The sequence below is a fragment of the Carassius gibelio genome, chromosome A20 (genome assembly GCF_023724105.1).
Source record: "Carassius gibelio isolate Cgi1373 ecotype wild population from Czech Republic chromosome A20, carGib1.2-hapl.c, whole genome shotgun sequence".
In the NCBI taxonomy this organism is placed as follows: Eukaryota; Metazoa; Chordata; class Actinopteri; order Cypriniformes; family Cyprinidae; genus Carassius; species Carassius gibelio.
Genome location: NC_068390.1, coordinates 14,826,417 through 14,846,413, shown reverse-complemented (window position 1 = coordinate 14,846,413; position 19,997 = coordinate 14,826,417). Strand labels below are relative to the sequence as shown.

The window sequence follows — 19,997 nt, the reverse complement described above, 5'->3', positions numbered from 1 at the left end:
TTTGCCTTGTCTTGCTTAACATTCTTCTTAGGGAAAGGTTGTGCTTCTTTCTCAGCTAAGATACTAGATCCTGTTTCTGTCACCTTTGCAGACTTTAAAGTGCTTGGAAGAGGAAATGGTGCAAGACCCTGGGAAGGTTCAGATTTTTCATATTAAAATTAGATTAAAAAGATTGTATTTAAAATAAACAAATAAATAAATAACTCAATAAATATTTTTCAGTGGTTGAAGATTTTTTTTACAGTATTGAATAGATTACTAATGCTGTAAGGTAAAGTGTGTAGCACGTACATACATACATACATATATGTATGTATATATACATATATATATATATATATATATGTATGTATGTATATGTTTTTTGTCATGTTATTAGATATTCTGCTGATGTTATTTTAACTTAAAATATATTTTTTATGTTTCAGACTACAGCCCTCCCTGGCTACACTTGCATCAGAATTGGTGACAGTTTTATGTTCCTGAAACTTTCTTGGACTGTTCTACAAATCCTTGCCAGGCTTTGACTTTTATTACACCAAAATAAAATTCTTGTTCAGAAGTTGTTTGCAATTTCTGAAAGGCTGTTTTTAGAGGAATGTACACTCCAAGCCCATGCCCATGCTACTGTATGTTATACTCATCGCACATATACCTTAAATGACTGCTTGTTTTGTGTTTTATATGGTCAACTTTAATCAGTTTAAATATGTCTACAGACTTCTACAGGGTTCATTTTGCACATTGTCTGTTTTGTAATGCTATGGTTAATTTTATTCTCTCTTCATCTCATCTTTCTCTAACACATACAAAGACTGATTCTTCCATTTTGATTGCTTTTTTTTTGAGAAAGCATTTTAATTATTGCTTGGGAAATACCCCCTTGGTCTTCTCTTTTCTGTGTATTTGCTGACACTTTTCTTGTATAAATGAAAGTACAATGCCAGTTTGTGAGTTTGTTAAAATACAGATATTTATAATAAAGTTACTGACTGGCAAAATTGCCAGTTCTACTGTTTAAAACAAAATCAACTACAGTAATGAAACTGTAAAATTACAGTACATTGCTGGAAACCCTGCTGCCAGTATATTACTGTTAATTTCCAAAAAAGCTGTAATTCAGAAAATGGTAATACAACTGTAAAATTACGGTACACTGCTGGAAACCCTGCTGCCAGTATATTACTGTTAATTTCCAAAAAAGCTGTAATTCAGAAAATGGTAATACAACTGTAAAATTACGGTACACTGCTGGAAACCCTGCTGCCAGTATATTACTGTTAATTTACAGGATTTTTTTTTACAGTGGTACTCCTGCGACACATACCTTTTGGTAGATATTTTAGATGGTTTCTTTCAGCATACAGCAACTGAACGTCAGGTGCCCAGGAGGTGCATTCCTGTTTTCCACTTGATAGGGTCCTACTGCTTGATCGGCCCTTTTTCAAAATCAATGACAGGCTCTTCAGAGCATTACTTCCCAACCAAAGGTGCAGAAGCCCCTTTAATTTTACATGACCAGAGCTGAGAAGACCCAGAGACTGCAAGGCATTATTGGAAATGTTCAAAGAAACCACAGTTGCTGGGTGCATGTGGGCATCTCAGTCAGACCCAAAGAAGAGCAGTTCAGGAGAGGACCGTGCTGGCACAGGCAGGGAACAGGACAGAATGTGTCCCGCAGAGGTGGAGGAGCAACACTGCCGCACTGAGCTGGACGCTGACATTATTGTCAGCCCTGAATGATATAAACAACAAATAACAGATTGGAGAAGTGAAAAAGTACCGATGACAAAATATGACACACTCACATTTGTATGGTACAATACAGATAGAAAACACATTTATTTATCTACTGAGCTGTTAGGACGAATACCTGAAATCCAGTGCTGCACCATAAAACCAATAACATCAATATGCACAAACACATATATACAGTTGAAGAGAGTCTAAATTATTAAACACCAGTCCTTCAGTTGCCTAAGCTCAAGGGAAAATTCAAGTAAAACTTATACAATTCAAAGCTGAATGAAAAAAAATATATAGTAGAGGTAGGGTAGGGTAGCAATTCTCCACTCAGGCAAACTTCTGTCTGTACTTATGAAAAATTCCCAACAAAACACTGAGACCAACTGAGAAATTCTTTGACTTTTAACTTCAACTTACCAAAGATCGAAGTCTGAAAAGCATTATGGCACCACACACACTGATGATGGCTTAGGCCGAAACGCGTCTGTGTAAGACATGGTACGAATAAATTTATAAAAGAGAGTGCGTTTTTTTTCTCTTTTATACCACACACACTCACACAAAGAACAATCTTTCTACAATCACTCAAGTTAATGTCTTACTCAGGTTTGTTCCCTCCCAAGCATTTTAAGGATAAAATAAACAAATAAATATATTTAATATTGAATAAATAAGAACAAACTGTTTTACATACGTATGCAGTGATACATAAGTGAATTGCCACTAGATCATTGACCAAAATGTATAATTGACAAGTTAATTATTATCTTTACTCAGTAGCCACATAATATAGTTAGCAAATCTAATATTTGTCATTGTTGTGATAGATTGTTTTTTTTTTTTCAATCAAAACCGTATTTGCATTTATTAACAAAAACACCGATAAATAGAAGCATTTATTTTCTTCTTCATTCAAATTATTTGGACTTGCCTTCTAACTATGCTGAAAAGACCTTAAACCATAGAAAGTTTAAAAACGGATGACAATCTGTTGGTTTCAGGTTGACAGACTAATCCATTATAGGGTTGAAAAGAAAGTCACATCTGACAGTCTTAGAACATAAGATTTTGGTTTTGACATCACAATAAACAATAAATACCACACATATACCCAGATAAACCAGGTCAAGAAGGTTATATTGCACAAAATATCACACTCAGATAAATCAATTATATATCAAAGAGGTTTCCTTTTTTATCTTCTCAAAAGATACACTGGTAAACACCTCTAAACAAAAATATGTTCCAGAAGTGATACGTCGCCACTGTTTCAGGATCAGACTAAGTGTTGCTTATTTCACTTGACTGTGCTCGAAGACTATTACAAATGAAATGAAAAGCAAAAGGCCCAAATCATGACAATTTGTGTTAAAAAAACCAACCCTGAAAACATCTTAATGACATCTGAGCTGTTAAATATAATTGGCCCCTTTAAATCACCTCTTAAAAATCTTCTAAAGCCCCACTGGCCATATAGAACAATGCAGAAGGTTTATGACACATACTATTTTAAAACTTGTATCAGTCAAACAACACCCCTCTTTTCATGTGCCAATCTGATAGTTATTAGTGACAGGAGGGGATAGTAAAAGAGTGTAATAAAACTGCTCAGAAAATCACTGGACCCAATTACTCTGCTACAATACAATATATAAAGCACATGCAGTGAAGACTGAAAGTAGGCTGCTTATAGGCTGCAAAACACTGAATACACAGGGAGCTCTCGGCCATAAAAGCAAACCGTTCTCTTTGTGCTGGGTCGGATTTATGGTTATTAGGGAGCCATCATCATCATAGAGGTGTGTGTGTGTTTGTGTGTTCTTAGACCTCTAATAATGCTGAATGGGAGTGTCGAAGAAACTGTCCTATTGGGTGGGAGTGTTAGGCCAGATAGTGTGTTTTTTGTGTATTACGCGTGTATAAACTAATAATTATTATCCAGTTTTTAGGGAAAAATTATATAAATAAATAAATGTATATATATATTACCATCTTTGTAACTTTTGCCAGTTCACTCTTAATATTCATAAGAAGGCATTAATAAGCATGTGTATGTGTTTTCCAGTGGTCGTTATTCGTCTTTCATTAGTGTGCTGCTCAACACGGATTGTCGGATGTTTGGCAGCCCATGTTGGAGTATTTGACCTGCACTTTGAATAGTGTGCCGTCTGCACACATGCAAAGTTTATACCTCTCCAGACCCTCATTGAAGAACAGGTCTCCCCTTAAAGAGGAGTTTGGTATACGTGAAGGACTGAACATCACTGAGCCATTTAGAATGATGCTGTTTTCCTGTATAGAAAGGCAAAAAAAAAAAGATTAGAATGATTACTGAAGGATCATGTAAAACTGAAAACTGAAGTAATTACTGATATCTTAATGGATGATGATCTTATTTAGTATTTTTTTTTTTTGAGAAAAAAGTTAACATGCAACTAAAAAAATTAAGAAAAACTTTTTAAATCTTTTAACTACTTACCGCTTTTAGCTCAATGTCACCACCCATGCTGAACTCCACGGTTTTGCCCATGATGTAAACTCCCTCATTGCCACGGATAATGGCCTTACCATCTCCTTTGATGGTGAGGTCAGACGATGCGTTACTTGTGATCTGCAAAGGACGGCACTGAGTCACGGTACAAACACAACTCATGTGTGTCTAATCAAAAGACCTAGATTAAGACGATCATAAATCTCATGTTAAAAGTCTTTTCATATGTGAGATTTGTCCTGACATATAAGTGATACATGCCATGTGATCAGGCACTACTATTTTAATTTGTACTCAGTTATTCAAGTTTCATAAGTCCATGAGTCAGGACTACGAGTACTTTTGCTTACTCTCTCAGTAGAGGCTTTCTTCACGTTGAGAACCTTGACCTCTTTGGGCAGGTGGAACTCATGGTTGTCGAAGTCAGTGCTGAAGAAAGTCGTTTGAGTGCGGGGGTCAGTAAAGGAAATGCCCAAGTCACTGACGATAGACGTCTTGTCTTCCTCTACGCTCAGCTTGGTGTTGCCCTGCTGGAACACCACCTGTAACTCACACAGAGAACACCGAAATCAATACACTTTCTCATGTCATCACTCAGAGCATACATACTTGTTGAAAGAGAGTCAGATCCTATGCTGACTGACTGGATTATTGTTGCCAGTAATGAAAAGGTCCTGGTCCTTCCTGCCGCCCACTGTGCTCTTGTGTAGAGGGTGGATAACGCCCATATCAGCCTTCTGTTTGAAGCGTAGCAGTCCACTCTCGTGAAACTCCATACTTTCACAACCTCCAGGACCTATCCGTATCACTGTCCATATCACCAGTGTTATCTATAAAACACAGATAAATAATGTATAACAGTCTCTGTATTCAGTGAGCAGTAGAGATGTAACTCAAGTGATCTGAATGTTTTCTTATCTTACTTATTATTATGATCAATATTAAAAACAGTTGTGCTGCTTAATACATATTTTTTTCAGAATTCTCTGATGAATAGAAAGCTCAATAAAAAACATTTATTTGAAATATAAATCTTTCATGGTATTATGCTTTTGTTTTCACTTATGATCCATTTAATGCATGCAAAATTATTTGATGCTAGTTTTTGAGTATATCATATCATTTTAATATCACAGACACAACAAAAAAAGAACTGATAAACTCACAATGAGGTTGATGAGCGCAAGCAGAAAAAGTAGGATGATAATGCCAATGGCAATGATGCCCTTGCGACCCCTCAGTCCTGTTTTGTGGAGCCGCTCCTCCTCAATCGGAACATATCCAGCCTTAAAATTACTGTTGTGCTCTTTATTAACTGATCTACACTCAATAGACTTCTCCCTCATGGACTTCTTCACCGGTGCATTTGGGAATTCCTGTGGATATAAGGAAAAGAAGAAGGTATATGATGTCAGATGGTACAATTAATGTCTGTTTTACAAGACACTCCATTACTGCCACCAGTGGTTTACCATACAAGAACCCCTCCAAAGCTTTACTTAAACAATTTGCAATTAAGATATTTTCTAGGCTGCAGTGATGAGTTTGGGTGTAAAATATCAGTTATGCCAGTATGCATTATTATTATGGTAGACCAAACGTACTTAAGCCACAATTAAAATTTGTATTTTTCCAATTACCTTCCACCATCTGTTTCCAAGGTAAATTTTTAGTAGATACAAGATCTGTTATCCTCAAGTTCACTGAAGTGTTTCAGCATAATAACCAATGGTGTAGTTCATTTTAGCATGTTCACTAATAATTGACAACCACACAATGTCAAATACTTTTACATTTTGTTCTAAACAACATTTTTTATAATTTAAATTTTAACATATCTATTTGTGATTATGTTTAAAATACATATTCAAGTTTTATATTTCATTACATTTTAATATTTTATATTTAATTACGTTACTCAGAGTTAGTTTTAAGCATGTCTTAAGTGCCGTGATATTTTTGGGACCAATAATAATTTATATTCTCAGTAATTAATAATCATATAATATAATTCATAATGGATACAGCACTAGATAGTGGCAAACGATTTTCAAGTTAAAGGGAGTAATAGGGTAGGCTACAAAGGAGTCTCTAATTTGGAAATACGCAAAAAAAAAACAAAAAAAAAAACAACATATTCTAGCATATCACAATTTTTTTTTTTTTTTTTAAGCAAATAGATCTTCTTTTAGAATTAATTAATAATAAATGCACATTCATGCTATTACAGTGTGACGGCTAAAAAAGAAAGCAGTGTTGCTGTCTTCAGGAATGCAGCAGATGAGTCCGTGTGTCTGTGTGCCTAAAAATAAATGACACACAGCTCTTTCCTCTATGATAAACACGAGCGAATGCTTTTGATTTTAGAGCTCCAACGTATCAATATTCAGTATAACAACAGCAAACTGTAACCCTGCAATATTAATTCACAGACATGGTTTCAATTTTAAAGTTATTATACATCGCTCGTTTTAACGCTCAAAATCGCTTGAAAAGCAATGCAAAAGAGAAAAGATAAAAAATTCACGCTGAAAACAGACCTGCACTGACGCCATGTTGAGTTTCTCTCTCTCTGCCAGCAGCTTCTTTACTGTCTATGGGAGAAATCCATGGAGAAACCCCAAACCACTGCGAGAGAACCGTTATCATCTTCTTCTCTTTTATTTGGCGGAAGGCAACTAGTTTTTAAAGTGCATAACCGCCACCCGCTGTACTGGAGTGTGGACCAGAGATTCGTATTTACTTAAAAAAAAACTCAAGTTTTAATCTTATTCTTTGCATCTTATATTTAATGCAGTGACAAATAACATGGTCATCTTCCATTTCACTATCACACAAACCTGAGGGATGATTCCTCAATAAAAACATTGTTTTATTTGGCCGAGTGTGATTTAACTTCATTCTAGATATTATCATTTGCTCTCTGGGAGTTCTTCTATTCTTCTGGGTGTTGTTGGTATGACTTGGCCTTGCAGTGATTCTACATTTACATTACTAAGTTCTGTATTTTTTATCAAATAAATGTGAGCAAAAGAGACTTTCAATATTTATTTTGCAACAAATCATAGCTTGGTGAACATAATAGACTCAAAAAAAAAAAAAAAAAAAAAACTAACAAAAAAAAAAAAAAAACAAGCCACCATTTTTTTTTTTGGTGTATGTGCTTGTTAAGGTGCTTTATTTGTCTGTGCTAACTGGACAAGTCATTTAAGGTGCTATTCTTTCTATTTTTTAGTATGCAGTATTTTTGTATATTTATGTTATTTTTATCTCAGTAGGAATTAGGTTCAAACAGAAAATCTGTTGTGTTGGTCACACCTGCAGACCAGCACTTTTGTAATTCAGATACCTTGGAGAATATTAATTGGCTCTTTTAAGATCTGTATTTCTGTCATCACTCTAAATAGAAGTGCAGTAAGCAAAGTGTTTCTACTGAACCCTCGTTAATTTGTTTAAAAAAAAAATCTTTTACAGAATGCACCGAATGCATTTTCACATTAAGGTCAGTTTTAAATGTCAGTTTAAACCATTGAATAAAATGAATGGTTTTAAACTGTTTATGGGGGAAAAAATGACTCAGCAGTGGTCATATCATTAATGTATGTATATAACTGCTTCGTTGTCCTTGAGTCACAATAGATATAAAGGAAGTCAAAGTTACATAAAAGGTGGGTTACACTGACTGACGTCATTATGAAAGGTCACCTAGTTCAAACACAAAAAAACAAAAAAACATTGTTCTGGCTGTACCCACTTCCACTAGAGGTCGCTCTCATCCTACTTAACTGAGAAGGATGCAGGTACATTAAAGTGCATATTGCTAGCCATTCTTCCATGGAAATTTAAATTTATTTTTTAGGTTTTTATATTTCATTATTATTATTTTTTTTGTTAGAAAAAGAAAACTGAATAAAAGTTTTGTTTTACATGCGTCTTGCTTCATGGGGTGCTACCATGTGGAGATCATGTGACCAGCTATTAATCACTTTATCTCTGTAACTCTGTTACTTGACCTTTTTTTTCCCAGAGAATAAATGAATCATGGCTGACTATGCATTTCTATAATGAAACTGGTAATACTGGTGTAACGTCAAGATGCACAGCACAACATAAACAAAATATTACTGACTGTTCCTTTGAAGGTATTTTCCACTGTAATAAAAATAGAAAAAGAAAAAAAGGAAAAAATACAGGAAATTTTCAAGAGCGGAGCCATGAAATAAAATAAATTGCTAGGTAGGCCATGTCTATGATTACAGGAGAGTGGATTCATTGAGACACTCTCAACCACACAGCATCCACACACAAGGCAGCATTATATAGTTGCTATGGCACTGGAAAACCTCCTGCTGTTCTAGGATGAGAGGACGGTGAGTAATGTAATTGTAGAATCACTGCAAGGCCAAGTCATAGCAACAAATTATAAAGCAGGGTCCAGTAATACAGGCAGATGCAGCATGAACACATACTCAGTGGCTACTTTTCATTTTGTGAAATAATCAGATGTTGTATTTTGCTAGATGTGATAGAAATACCCCAACCAGCATTTATTCTGAGCACAGTTGCTGCCAGACCTGGACTGTCCTCTGTAGCAGACTGAGATCTGAGACCTCCAGCAGACCAATGATAGAATAAGAGTGGCATATGCTTAAATCTCTAGCTACTGTACAGGAACTGATCATAAATTGGTCATAAAATAACACTGATATATTGGAGTTCACATACATTTTTCTAAACTACACTGTGAATATATACAGTATACATAGCCTATATGGACAAAAAAATGTGTGAGGAAACAAAAGTAACCAGCCATCACTAACCTTTTCTTAACTGAAGACTATCATAAGCGGTTTCTAATGTTAACTGCAGATCATTGCCTTTTTATTGTAGCAAAGGATGCATTGGTTTTAATAATGCTCTTAAAAACTATATGAGCTACAATAAACCAGGTTGAGCCACTAGGTGGTGATCTTGCGCTAAGTTTAAGAAACACATCAGCTCATGCCAGGAACCATACGAGTCAAAAGTTTACAGAATGAGACTGAAATAGTTAAAGAATTGTGATAAATAATAGGTTGTATTCTTAAAAAATAAAATAATAAAAATAATAATAAAACAGCCCGAGAGAGATAAAGGGGTGGAGAGGGAATGAAAGTTTGAGGCTTTATTTTGAGTCTCCAAGTTCAAGATCAATCAGTCAGTCAGAGATGAATGTGTATGAGAGTATGTAACTGAATTAGAGTCTCATCCTCAAACTGACTAAGAAAGACAGAGCAGGAGACTTCAAGGAAGATAAATAGTATAAATCTTTTGAATAATATATAATAGCCACTGCACAAAATTGCAGTAGGTGTATCTTTTGGCGCACTACAAGATTGTGTTGTGTTTTTGGAATGCTGGACAGTTTTCATTGCTTGCTTGCCTGAGTTCATTTAGATGTGATGGTGATGCCAGCAACAGTGTGGCGTCATTGTTCACAACTGCTAATTAACACGAGGAAATTGCCCCATGCTAATGAGCAGAATTGTTTGATCAAGCTTATTAAATTTTCGCAGTATCTCTTGGGCTTTTGCCTCAAGAGAGACTTAAAGAAAAAGAACGGCAGGAAGATAAATGCACTAATGCTTCAGGCTGAGTAAAAGGACAGGATAACCTCCAGGATAATCACTTTTTAGATTAAAATGATGATTGCATAAATAGACTAGTGGTGCATGTTTAAATAGCATAATAGCATTCTTCTAAAGTAACATACTGTATGTATACAGGGTATACCACCTTTTTGAAAAATCATGCATTATTAGATCAGACTGCCGAAAGGTATCTTTTATAATAATAATAATTATACAATTAATAAATGATTAATAATAATTAAGACAGAGTTCATATAATCCTCTCTCACAACTGGCTTTTGTTGATGCCTTTAAGTATTTATGTCCGCAGGCATGTGTAAATCCACAGATTTAGATCTTACAGATTTATTACATCCAGTGTTTGCATACTGCTGTAAAAACAATTTCATGCCTATTAATTAGGATTTTGCAATGTAACACCATCAGAGATTGATTACATGTTATGTTGTTTAACTTGGCAGGTTTTCCGTGAGCCGTGTACTGCATCATACATTTGGCTAAATGCTTTTGCCTACAAGAAGTTTGGAAATATGAATGTGTCTGCAGAAACAAGCCAAAGAGATTTGGGGAAGTGTGGCCGTTAAATGCTCCAAACCACGGTTTATTTTGCAATGGTTTGAAAATGTTGGGCATTTCTTAAAGTTACATGTTGCAATGAACAAACTTTCCTCCTCTGTAAGGCTGTTCAGGTAATCACACTCACCCATGTGCCAGCCTGAAATGACCCCTTTAATCTTCTGTTTGTGTTCCTGCCTTTTCCCTGGATGTCTATAGAAATATCCCTCCAGGGAAAATGTTTGGGATCTCTGTGATGAAAACAGCAGCCGAGAGAGTTCCTACACCCAAACATGCAACTGGTCTGCCGAGTCGGACTGGGGTGGAATGCTTTGACTGGGTCAGTTGAAAAAGCTATTGGTTTGGTTTGGTGTGGGCCAGAGGAATGTGGGCTGATCAGGCCCGGACGGTCCGTTACATATCCAGTGGAATGTTTATCCAGTTGTGCTGTGGATTGAGAGGCAGGAGAACGTAACCGCAGAGACCTCCTGCTTGTTCACTGGAGGTAAGCTCAGCAGGGGCCTGTAACTCTCCTGAAACTGTGTTGAAGGAAGGGGGTAAAGCTTATAAAGTGAGTTTAGAGGTATCCTCCCACCCTGCATATATCAGCTCAACCAGGCATCCATCAATAGATCTCCTTTCATCCGCTCTTACCAAAGCCCTTCCTTAAGGATGAAAGCACTGCAACAGCCTTTAATCAAATGTCCAAATACTAGAGGTTGACTTATTCCAATAAAAAACTCCTTCCGTTCTCTACAACATATTACAATTTACAATTAAATACTATAATGTAAAAATTGGCAAATCAAAATAACTGATTCTAAGAACTAATTAATTACCTGCAGATCAGCAGGACTAAATGATAATCCATTATGTTAAAAATGTACATTCTTTCATGAGCATGAGCAGCTAAACAATCAATAATTATAGTTACATAAATAAATATATATATATTTTTTATATATGTTTTTTGTCTATTCAATATTGTGCAATATTGATCTAATATGCACTGATTAATCACAGGTAAATATTTTAGTCTTTGACTAAATACCAGTGTTATTTAAATAACATTTATATACTATAATAGTTTTTATTATATAGTATTTTTATATTTTTAGTTTTCACTATAAACTGATTGTATTTTTAGTCATTTTTGTCATTTTTAGGCTTCATTTATTTTTTATTTATTTCCAGTTAGTAATTTTAGTGCTTCAGATTTTTTCAGTTTCTAAGGCAACAGTTTTTCATCTAATTCTTTTTTTTATATATATATATTTTGTATATAATTTCAACTTTATTTATATTATTATTATGTTTAATAATTTATTTATTTATATTATTATTATTATTATTATTTTATATTATTATTATTTTTAATACAAAATGTTCTATATGACAGAATTTATTTATTTTTATTTTTGTGATTCTGTGAGATGCTCAAAGGCCAGCATGACCTCATGGTTGAAGCTTATGTAACAGGTTACTGGTAGTGTATGGCTGGTCAGTAGTGTGTGGCCTTAACAGTACTGGACATAGTTTGAACCTGTGAGGTTGGAAGTTTGTGGTTCAGCATGTGATAAACTCATTTAGACCTGAGGCCAAGTGCAGCATTCAGATCATCAAAGCCTTTAAAGGTCTACAGTCAGCTCTTAAAAACTCAAACTAATGGCACTTGAGACACATTTCCTGCCTTTAGAGTTTTACACATTTCTCACACACATTTACTCTTAGATTTGGTGTGACAACATACTTCTTCCTGATGTGCTGGGCCTCTCTGGCTTGCATGAGAATAAAGTGTATGATATCATTGATACTCATGATGGATAGACCCTCTCGTCGCCCGTAATTAGATATATTCTCTCATTTTAAAGCATTTTTTAAACTCGGTCAATGTGTAATTAACTCAAAATATATCTGTGCAGTACCTAACTCCCTCCATTTTCTACTTTATCGCACACACTCTCAATCTCTCTGTGAAGGGGCATTTGATGTGTCCCGGTTGTGTTTTGTCAACTGTTTTGAGGGAGTTGTGTTTTGGCTGGCCATGAGCTCTTTCTTTCCAAATTGGAGTCTTAAAAACTGGGCTGAACCCTTTAGTGCAGCATTAAAACATTCATATATCACTTCACACACAGACAGGGTTACAGTGGACTGTACCAAACAATATAAATCACAATTGATATAAAAATCATGATGGGAGGAGATAAAAGAGCAAAAAAAGAGGTCAAAAACTGAAAAAAACTGAACGAAAAGTGATGACTAAGAGTAATAGTGATTTCATGTTGGTAATCTGAAATAACATAAAGGGGAAACAACATAATAAATATATACAAATTTAAATAAACAATGCATATAGCAACAATGCTCAGCTGATATAATTTTGCTGTTTTGCAATGTGAATGAGATAAGTTTGGCATCCTTCACATCAAACTGTGGCTAATAACGGCTAATAAACTGAAAATAAATAAATAAATTAAATAATGTCTATTTTATCATTTTCGCCCTGATTGAGGTAATGTGTAGCTGATTCACAAATACTTATTCCCACAGACACATTGAACAAAGTCCCTTAAGCTCCTTAGGCCCGTTAAATCCATCTTCTGCAGTTCTCTTGAGTGACCACTGAACTACAGGTTATGACTAACAGGAGAGCTGACACCATGAGGTCATGAGGTTACATTAAACACCAGCCAAGGTATCTTGCTTACATTATTAATGCGGGACAAGCTGTCCCAAAATGCCCTATTAGCCGTGACATTACAACAGTCCAGTCCAGCGATGTCATGGTCCAACTCTCCACCGAGACATTATCTTATTTCCTCTCAACAAAGGTCACACTCTGGTCCTCGTGGTCAAACTTCCTGTCATGTTTTGTAGTCATTTCACATCTGCTAGTTTTCACAAGGTTTTATAGTGTTAATTTAGCCACCATTTTTTATTTTGGAAATGCCCATACAGTTTAAGCTGCTGAACTTTTTATTTCACATGAAAAGGGTCTGTAAAAAATTGTTTTTAAAAATAAATAAAAACAGATAAGAGAACTGTCAGTGGGCCATGACTTTTATAGGAATGTTTCTTCTTTTCATTTGTCACACCTCAAAGAGGAAGTGGGGATGGTGAGAATCGACATGGCTTTTAACTGTGGAGATAATTGAGAAAAGGAAAGGGTAAAAAGTTCCTGGACAAGAACTGTGAAATCACTGAAATACATATTTTGAATTCAAATTGCATAGTAAAGCAAGAGAAGGGGGCCATGTTTTTGACAAGACTGTTTTCACACGTCGTTAAAACGGTCAAAATGGTGAAATCGTAATGTTTCATAACAGACAAACAAAATATATGTCCAGAACTCTGCATGAGGTCTCAGACAGGGCATGCTTCAGTGGGAAAGCTACATGTGTAGTGTTTTAGACCAGAGGTTTTTAGGTCCCCAGAGGGCTGCAAGAACTTGGTAGAGGGCCCACAGAAAATTTTAAAGGAAAAAAAAGATTATACAATTTGTGTGTGTGTGTGTTTGCATTGTCAATATCAACTTAAGATGTGTTTTTAAGTGTGTTTAAATGTTTAAATAATATCATTTTTTGTAGGTATTTATTTTGTGATTAGTTTGTTTCAGTTTTCATTCTGGTTTTTATAGACTGGGCAGCATTAAGATATATTTATCTGATTAATTGTGGCTATTTAATTCAATTAACAGCCATAGATTTTAACAGTAAGAAAGGGAAGCAGAGCAGTTTTAAACATCAGCATTAATATCTCCTTTCTAATTTGCAAAATTAATCAGCAAAACATTTTTTTTTAATACATTTTTTTAATTCTAGCCATTGACTTTGATTGTAAGTAAAAAAATACAATGGAAGTCAATGTCTAAAGTCCCCTGTTTGGTTAACTTTTGTTAAAAGTTAATTTCCAGTTTTATATGAGAACTAAATGGTTTCAGTGTAGTCTCATATTGTTTGATGTCATTATGTATTTGTTTCATGTATTTGGTAGTATCTCTAAATGATTTCATGTTGACCATCATTTGGGATATGAGCAGTGTATGTCGAGGTAGGTAACCCAACTAGAGCCACTGACCAAACACAACTTGTTGCACAAGACAGCAGTTAACACTGGCCCCTCACCGCTACCCTTATAAGAAACAGATGGAGAATTATGATGATGGCAAAAACAGAGGTGCTTAAAAGGAAGGGGGAGTGGGATCGACCAGGTGTGAGTCTCTCTACTTTACAGCGCTCAAGAGACTTTTTAGTGAACACACTGATTTGATCCTTGCATGGAAATCAGAGGACAAAGCTCTGTTAGTGCACTCCAAATCCCTCTCTAATGCCAATTACATTTCTGGAAATATGGTTCATACTTTGAGAATGATGATAACAAGGAAAGAGATGAAGTTTTTATGGATATTGAATATGGTTACAGATTAAGCGGATGCAGTGGCAAATGTGGTCACTGGGGTGTGTGTGTGTGTGTGTGTGTTACGTTCATAAAGCTGCAGTCAGACCAACTGACAGAGTTACAGTGACATGACTTTATAGGCAAGCTGCAATAGCACTAATAAAATTAAAAACTTATACGCATACACCAGTAATGATACATATTTGCAGAGATAAGTAAAGGCTATGAATTTTTTATTTTGTTCAAATAGTAAATGAAACAGGTGTTTTTCAACCATTTCAAACATTAGTATGACAGATTATCACAGAAAAAAATAAATAAATGCATTTTTCAAGTTGATAGCAAGTTGAGAGCATTCTCAGGACTTTCCCCCCAGAAACATTTTAATGTGCAGCATGTATACATTCGCAAAACAACACAAAGGAGTGACGGTTAGCAAGTGTTTGTAGACTTTCTGCTTACTTCATGTTATTGGTTGTACTTTGGTCTTCCACATGAAAGAATCAAAGGATCTTAATGGTTAAGCTCTTGCTCTAGTCACAGCAAACCACACACAACATGTATTACAGATGACAATTCTAGGCACACAAAAGCTTTATGGCTTCACAATAAACAGCCCTATTAAATTTAGGGTACTAAGTTTCCATGTTGTGGCTGCTGATGCTAATTTTAGGGGTCGTGGTTTGTTTCGAGTCCATTTTTCCCAGCATTAGATTCAGATCTGTGAGAATGAGTCAAACTGTTTTGGTTTTCTTTGTTATAGGCTGGAGATTACGAGCTTTTATTTACACTGACCACAGCAAAGAACCAGTAGGAGATGAAGAGAGTATTTGAGTCACACTGAAACAATGACCATGTTTATGTGTAAACCATTTCCTAATTAAGATCCACAAGTTCCTATGTCTGACGAAAGCCATGGGACCGAAACATTGTGAATCTATTTTCTATATGTTTGCATGTAATGATAGTGTGCGGGGTTCATTCTTTTTTGTTTTGATATTTGATAATGTCGAAGGGTAATGATGATAAATGGACAGAAACTATAATATTGGGTAACACTTCAGCATAGGGACCAATTCTCACTAGTAACTGGATGCTTATTAGCATGCTTTTTACAAGAATATTGTGCTTTTAAAGCATTTATTCTGCAAGACATTTTACATCGTTAATCCTACCCAATACCTAAACTTAACAACTACCTTGATATAAACAATAATTAGGAGTTTATTGAGGCAAAAGTTGTAGCTAATAGTTAACTTGAAAAAAAATGTGACTAAACATTGATGTAACCGGGTTATGCCTATGAGGTTAAAATCTTAATATGACCATATTCTGAATATGACCACAAATAGTTTATGAGAAACAAAAGTAAGAGAAGACAGAAGTATTCCATAAATAATAATAATAATAATAAAAAAGTTAAATTAGAATATTGTGAAAAATTAACTTAAACAAGTAATTGGAAGTGTTGACCTTATAATGCCAGAGATGTAGTCAACAATTAGGAGTCTAATATTCAACTGAGACATGCAGAGTTCTGAATGCATGTCAGTCCTCTATAGCAGTGTATCAAATGCATATTTGATATTTATTTACTAAATATTTCAGTTTGACTGAAGGTGCACACATTTCACCAAAATGTGAATTTCCATGGGAATTGAACCCTCTGTAAAGATAGCTCCTAACTCAGACGTTCCACTAGCAAACATGATAACACTAGTTTCATTGCTCTTTCTTTAAAACTCTTTCAGTTGCACACACTCAATCAGACGAACACATTCAGACAGTGAGCCTTCTAGAGCAGAATCAAACTAAAGGCATTTCCTTACAGCAGGACTGGGAGTCTTTCTGTGTGAGGTTATTTATGTCCCACAGTGGAGAATGAGCAGGGATCTCGGGGAACATTAGAGGGACGCTGGAGAAATGTTTCCACTCTGTGGTTTTGCACAGAACCACTGGCGTTTGTGTATTGCACTGCAGCTCCAAACATCAACACTTGATGGCAGTGTAACTCCATGACAGCGTCTCCAGGAATCTGCTCAAGAACTGCAACAAACACACTCCCAAACACTCCCACGCTGCTTGTGGAAAACTGCCATATAATATCTCACCAATAAATGTGATAAAATTCTTCTATTGGAAACCATAACTGCTTAACTCCACAAAGGGTATCCGGATATGCATCAGGTTTTTATATTCAAGGTAATTCATGTATTTTACTATTGACAAATAGCAAGCGGAGGTATTAAAGCACATTTAGGACATTTCCTATGTCATTTCCCGTCAAATACAATTACAGCTTCTGACTAAACATCAAACTGAGTCACCAGAGACCCCAGAAACAGCTGAGAGAGGTTTTACAGATTCACAGAGGGGATTTGCTTTACTGTCAGCAGAACAAGCTGACGATTACTAATGCTGACAGAATTTTAATAATCTATCTTGAGCAGCCATGGCAACAACCTGGAGGAGATACGAAATAAGGTCAAAACTAATTTCCTGTGCCTAGATTTAACGACGTCTTGGTCTGAAATTGGTTTTCTATGAAAAGATGGCATTATCGGATAGCAGTCAGTTTAAAAAGAAGTATACTTTAACATACTTTTTAAAAAGAGCACTTGCTACAGATATAATATGCTACAAATGAACACCTGAGTGTAAACTGAATGTTTTCATATTATTAACAATAAAAGGAAAATGTATTATAATAAATACATATTAAATGCAATTAGCAGAACTTATTTTTGAAAAATGGTTAACTGCCAAATGCACTGACAAACATTTATATACTTTAATGATCTACTGAAATATGTACCTCATGCATTTAAATATATTTGAAATTACACATTCATAATGATTAAGCTGCAATAATAATAATAAAAAAGAACTAATACAGACCTTTGGACTATATATCTACTGGAAGACTAAATATAACTGTAGATGAACACTTTTGAAGCTGTGTGCTTGTTTTGGAGGGCTGTTGTGACACCTCAATGAATATTTTGAGATGGTACGTACAGTATTGTGTGTCCTTGCAACCTTAGTGTGGATTGTTTTTGGCTCACGTAGTTTAGTGAAGCCATCGCTGCTGTAAAGTTAGCCTTCAGACAAACAGCCCACAAGAGCTCTAGTGCTGAGATTAGAAGAATTTGAAAGCATTTGGATGCTGTCAGATGAGGGAAAGATCACTGTAGGTTTGTCATGGTATCCAGCACTCCCAGGGGAACAGGAAGAGTAATGTTTCTGTTAGCATGGCTTCCGCTAAAGGTCCCCAGATTAGGAGATCACGGTCAATGGTCACGGGCACTGATCATAGGGTTTGTCTATATTTCAATGAGGCCTTTGACAGGGAACCTATCGTCATGCTGGAGAACTTTTTTGAGATCAAAATGGTTGTGAGTTTGTGAAGGCCACAATACAAAGTGTAAAGAATATGTCTGTGTTGTTTAGAAACAGTTTCCATCGAGGTGGTTTCAGTGTGAAAACCGAGGAACACTTTGTTTGAGATCCAAATAGCCAGGTGGCCATAATACTAACTGTTTGTTATTATGTGTCAAGGTTTGATTGTCTGTGTTCTGATAGTTTTCTACACCGATTGTCTGTCTTTCTGGAACCCTTTAGGCTTGTAAGGCATGATAAAGAGTTTGAATCAGTCTTTGGATAGACTTAAAAGTAAAAAACAAGACAAAGTTCTTTAAAGTCTGATCAAATTCATTAAACTTTTCTGGTTAGCAGACTCTCAAAAAACCAAACATTGACAGATTGCATATGCAGACATAGACATGTTGCTGGTGTTTTCATAGCTGCAGAATCCATGTGTGTGCATGTCACCAAGATGAATGGCCTATTCAGAGCGTTCTGTGCTGGCACCTCTGCATGTGTTTCCATGTGTGTGAGATTAGATCAGTGATGGTTTTTAAGGTTTTAAAAACTGTTCTAAAGGGCAGGGGGAAAAGAACACAATTACAGCTGAAGCTAAAAAAATAGGTATATTTTTGAAAGTATTTTTCTATTGTTATTGATGGTAAGATATCGCATGCTGAATGAGATTTTATATATATATATATATATATATATATATATATATATATATATATATATAGATTGTGACATGCGTCCCGAGCGCTCGTCAGCGTCGCCCTGGCAACACACGAGAGTCACCGGCACGAGCTCATCACGGGCTGAGCGGCCGCACCTGCAGCTCATCAAGCGGAGCCTTCTTAAACAGAGGAGGAAGACAGAGTGGTGAGGAATGTCTCCCAACAAGGACGCTAACCCTTTCCTCCTCTGTTACAGAGAGCAGCGTGTGACCGTCAGCCCCACCAAGGAGAGCACAGCACGGGATCCACCACTCAGGACACAGCGAGCACGAGGGACTTGAAGCGCCACAGGAGAGCACCGCCTTCACCCAGAGCACTTACCTTAAATAAATCCACCCTTCGGGGACTTTCTCTGTCAAACGGTTGTCGTGTAGTTCCTCACCCCGCCACACTGGTGGAGAATGCGGGCAAGAGTGTGAGCTGGACACCGACAACCGACCCCTGAGGAGACCGTTAAAGCCACCCGTTTTTTTTTTTTTTTTTTTCCTTTTTTCCCTGTCATTTGTTCTGCTCTGTTTTTACAGGCGGCCGCTCCTCCCCCGGCATGGAAGAACTGCTCAAACACCTCACCGAGGTGAGCATCCGCCAGCAACAAATAGTGGAGCACATGGCCTCACGTCAAGGAGACGCCGAACGTGAGCTCGCCGCCCTCCGCGCCGCCGCCCACCGCACGCCGCTGCCTGACCCCCGTGTCCAAGCCGTCCAGCTGATGCCACGAATGACATCGCATGACGACGTGGAGATGTATCTTCGGATGTTTGAGGCCACCGCAGTCCGGGAGGCGTGGCCAGAGGACGCGTGGGCCCACCTCCTCGCACCGCTGCTGACCGGGGAAGCGCAGCGGGCGTATTTCACCATGACGGCCGAGAGAAGCCGGAACTATGGAGAGGTGAAAAAGGAGATCCTGGGCCGAGTAGGCCTTTCCCCAATCTGTGCGGCGCAGCAATTCCATGACTGGGAATATCGAGCTCGACAGCACGCTCGCGCCCAGGCGGCCGAACTATCCCGGCTGGCCCAACATTGGCTGCTGACCGGGGGTCCCTCCGCACACCAGGTAGCTGAGCGTGTGGTGATCGA

At 36.7% G+C, this 19,997-nt stretch overlaps 1 protein-coding gene across 4 annotated transcripts; it reads right to left on the bottom strand.

Annotated features, from left to right (window-relative positions):
* Positions 1-921: 921 nt before the first annotated feature.
* LOC127938543 (beta-sarcoglycan) lies at positions 922-6,907 on the bottom strand. Of its 4 annotated transcripts, XR_008148735.1 has the most exons (8): positions 6,778-6,907; positions 5,404-5,613; positions 4,882-5,067; positions 4,588-4,779; positions 4,226-4,357; positions 3,938-4,038; positions 2,164-2,230; positions 1,670-1,735 (listed from the first exon to the last, which is right to left on the bottom strand). XR_008148735.1 is itself a non-coding variant. In XM_052535228.1 (7 exons), the coding sequence occupies exons 1-7, from the start codon at positions 6,790-6,792 to the stop codon at positions 1,627-1,629; spliced, it is 945 nt and encodes a 314-aa protein (XP_052391188.1). In that variant the 5' UTR covers positions 6,793-6,907; the 3' UTR covers positions 922-1,626. The 4 variants fall into 4 exon arrangements, 3 of the variants coding, with proteins under 3 accessions (XP_052391188.1, XP_052391190.1, XP_052391189.1); XM_052535228.1 differs by lacking the exon at positions 2,164-2,230 and having other exon boundaries at positions 922-1,735; XM_052535230.1 differs by lacking the exon at positions 1,670-1,735 and having other exon boundaries at positions 1,810-2,230.
* Between the last annotated feature and the right edge of the window lie 13,090 nt (positions 6,908-19,997).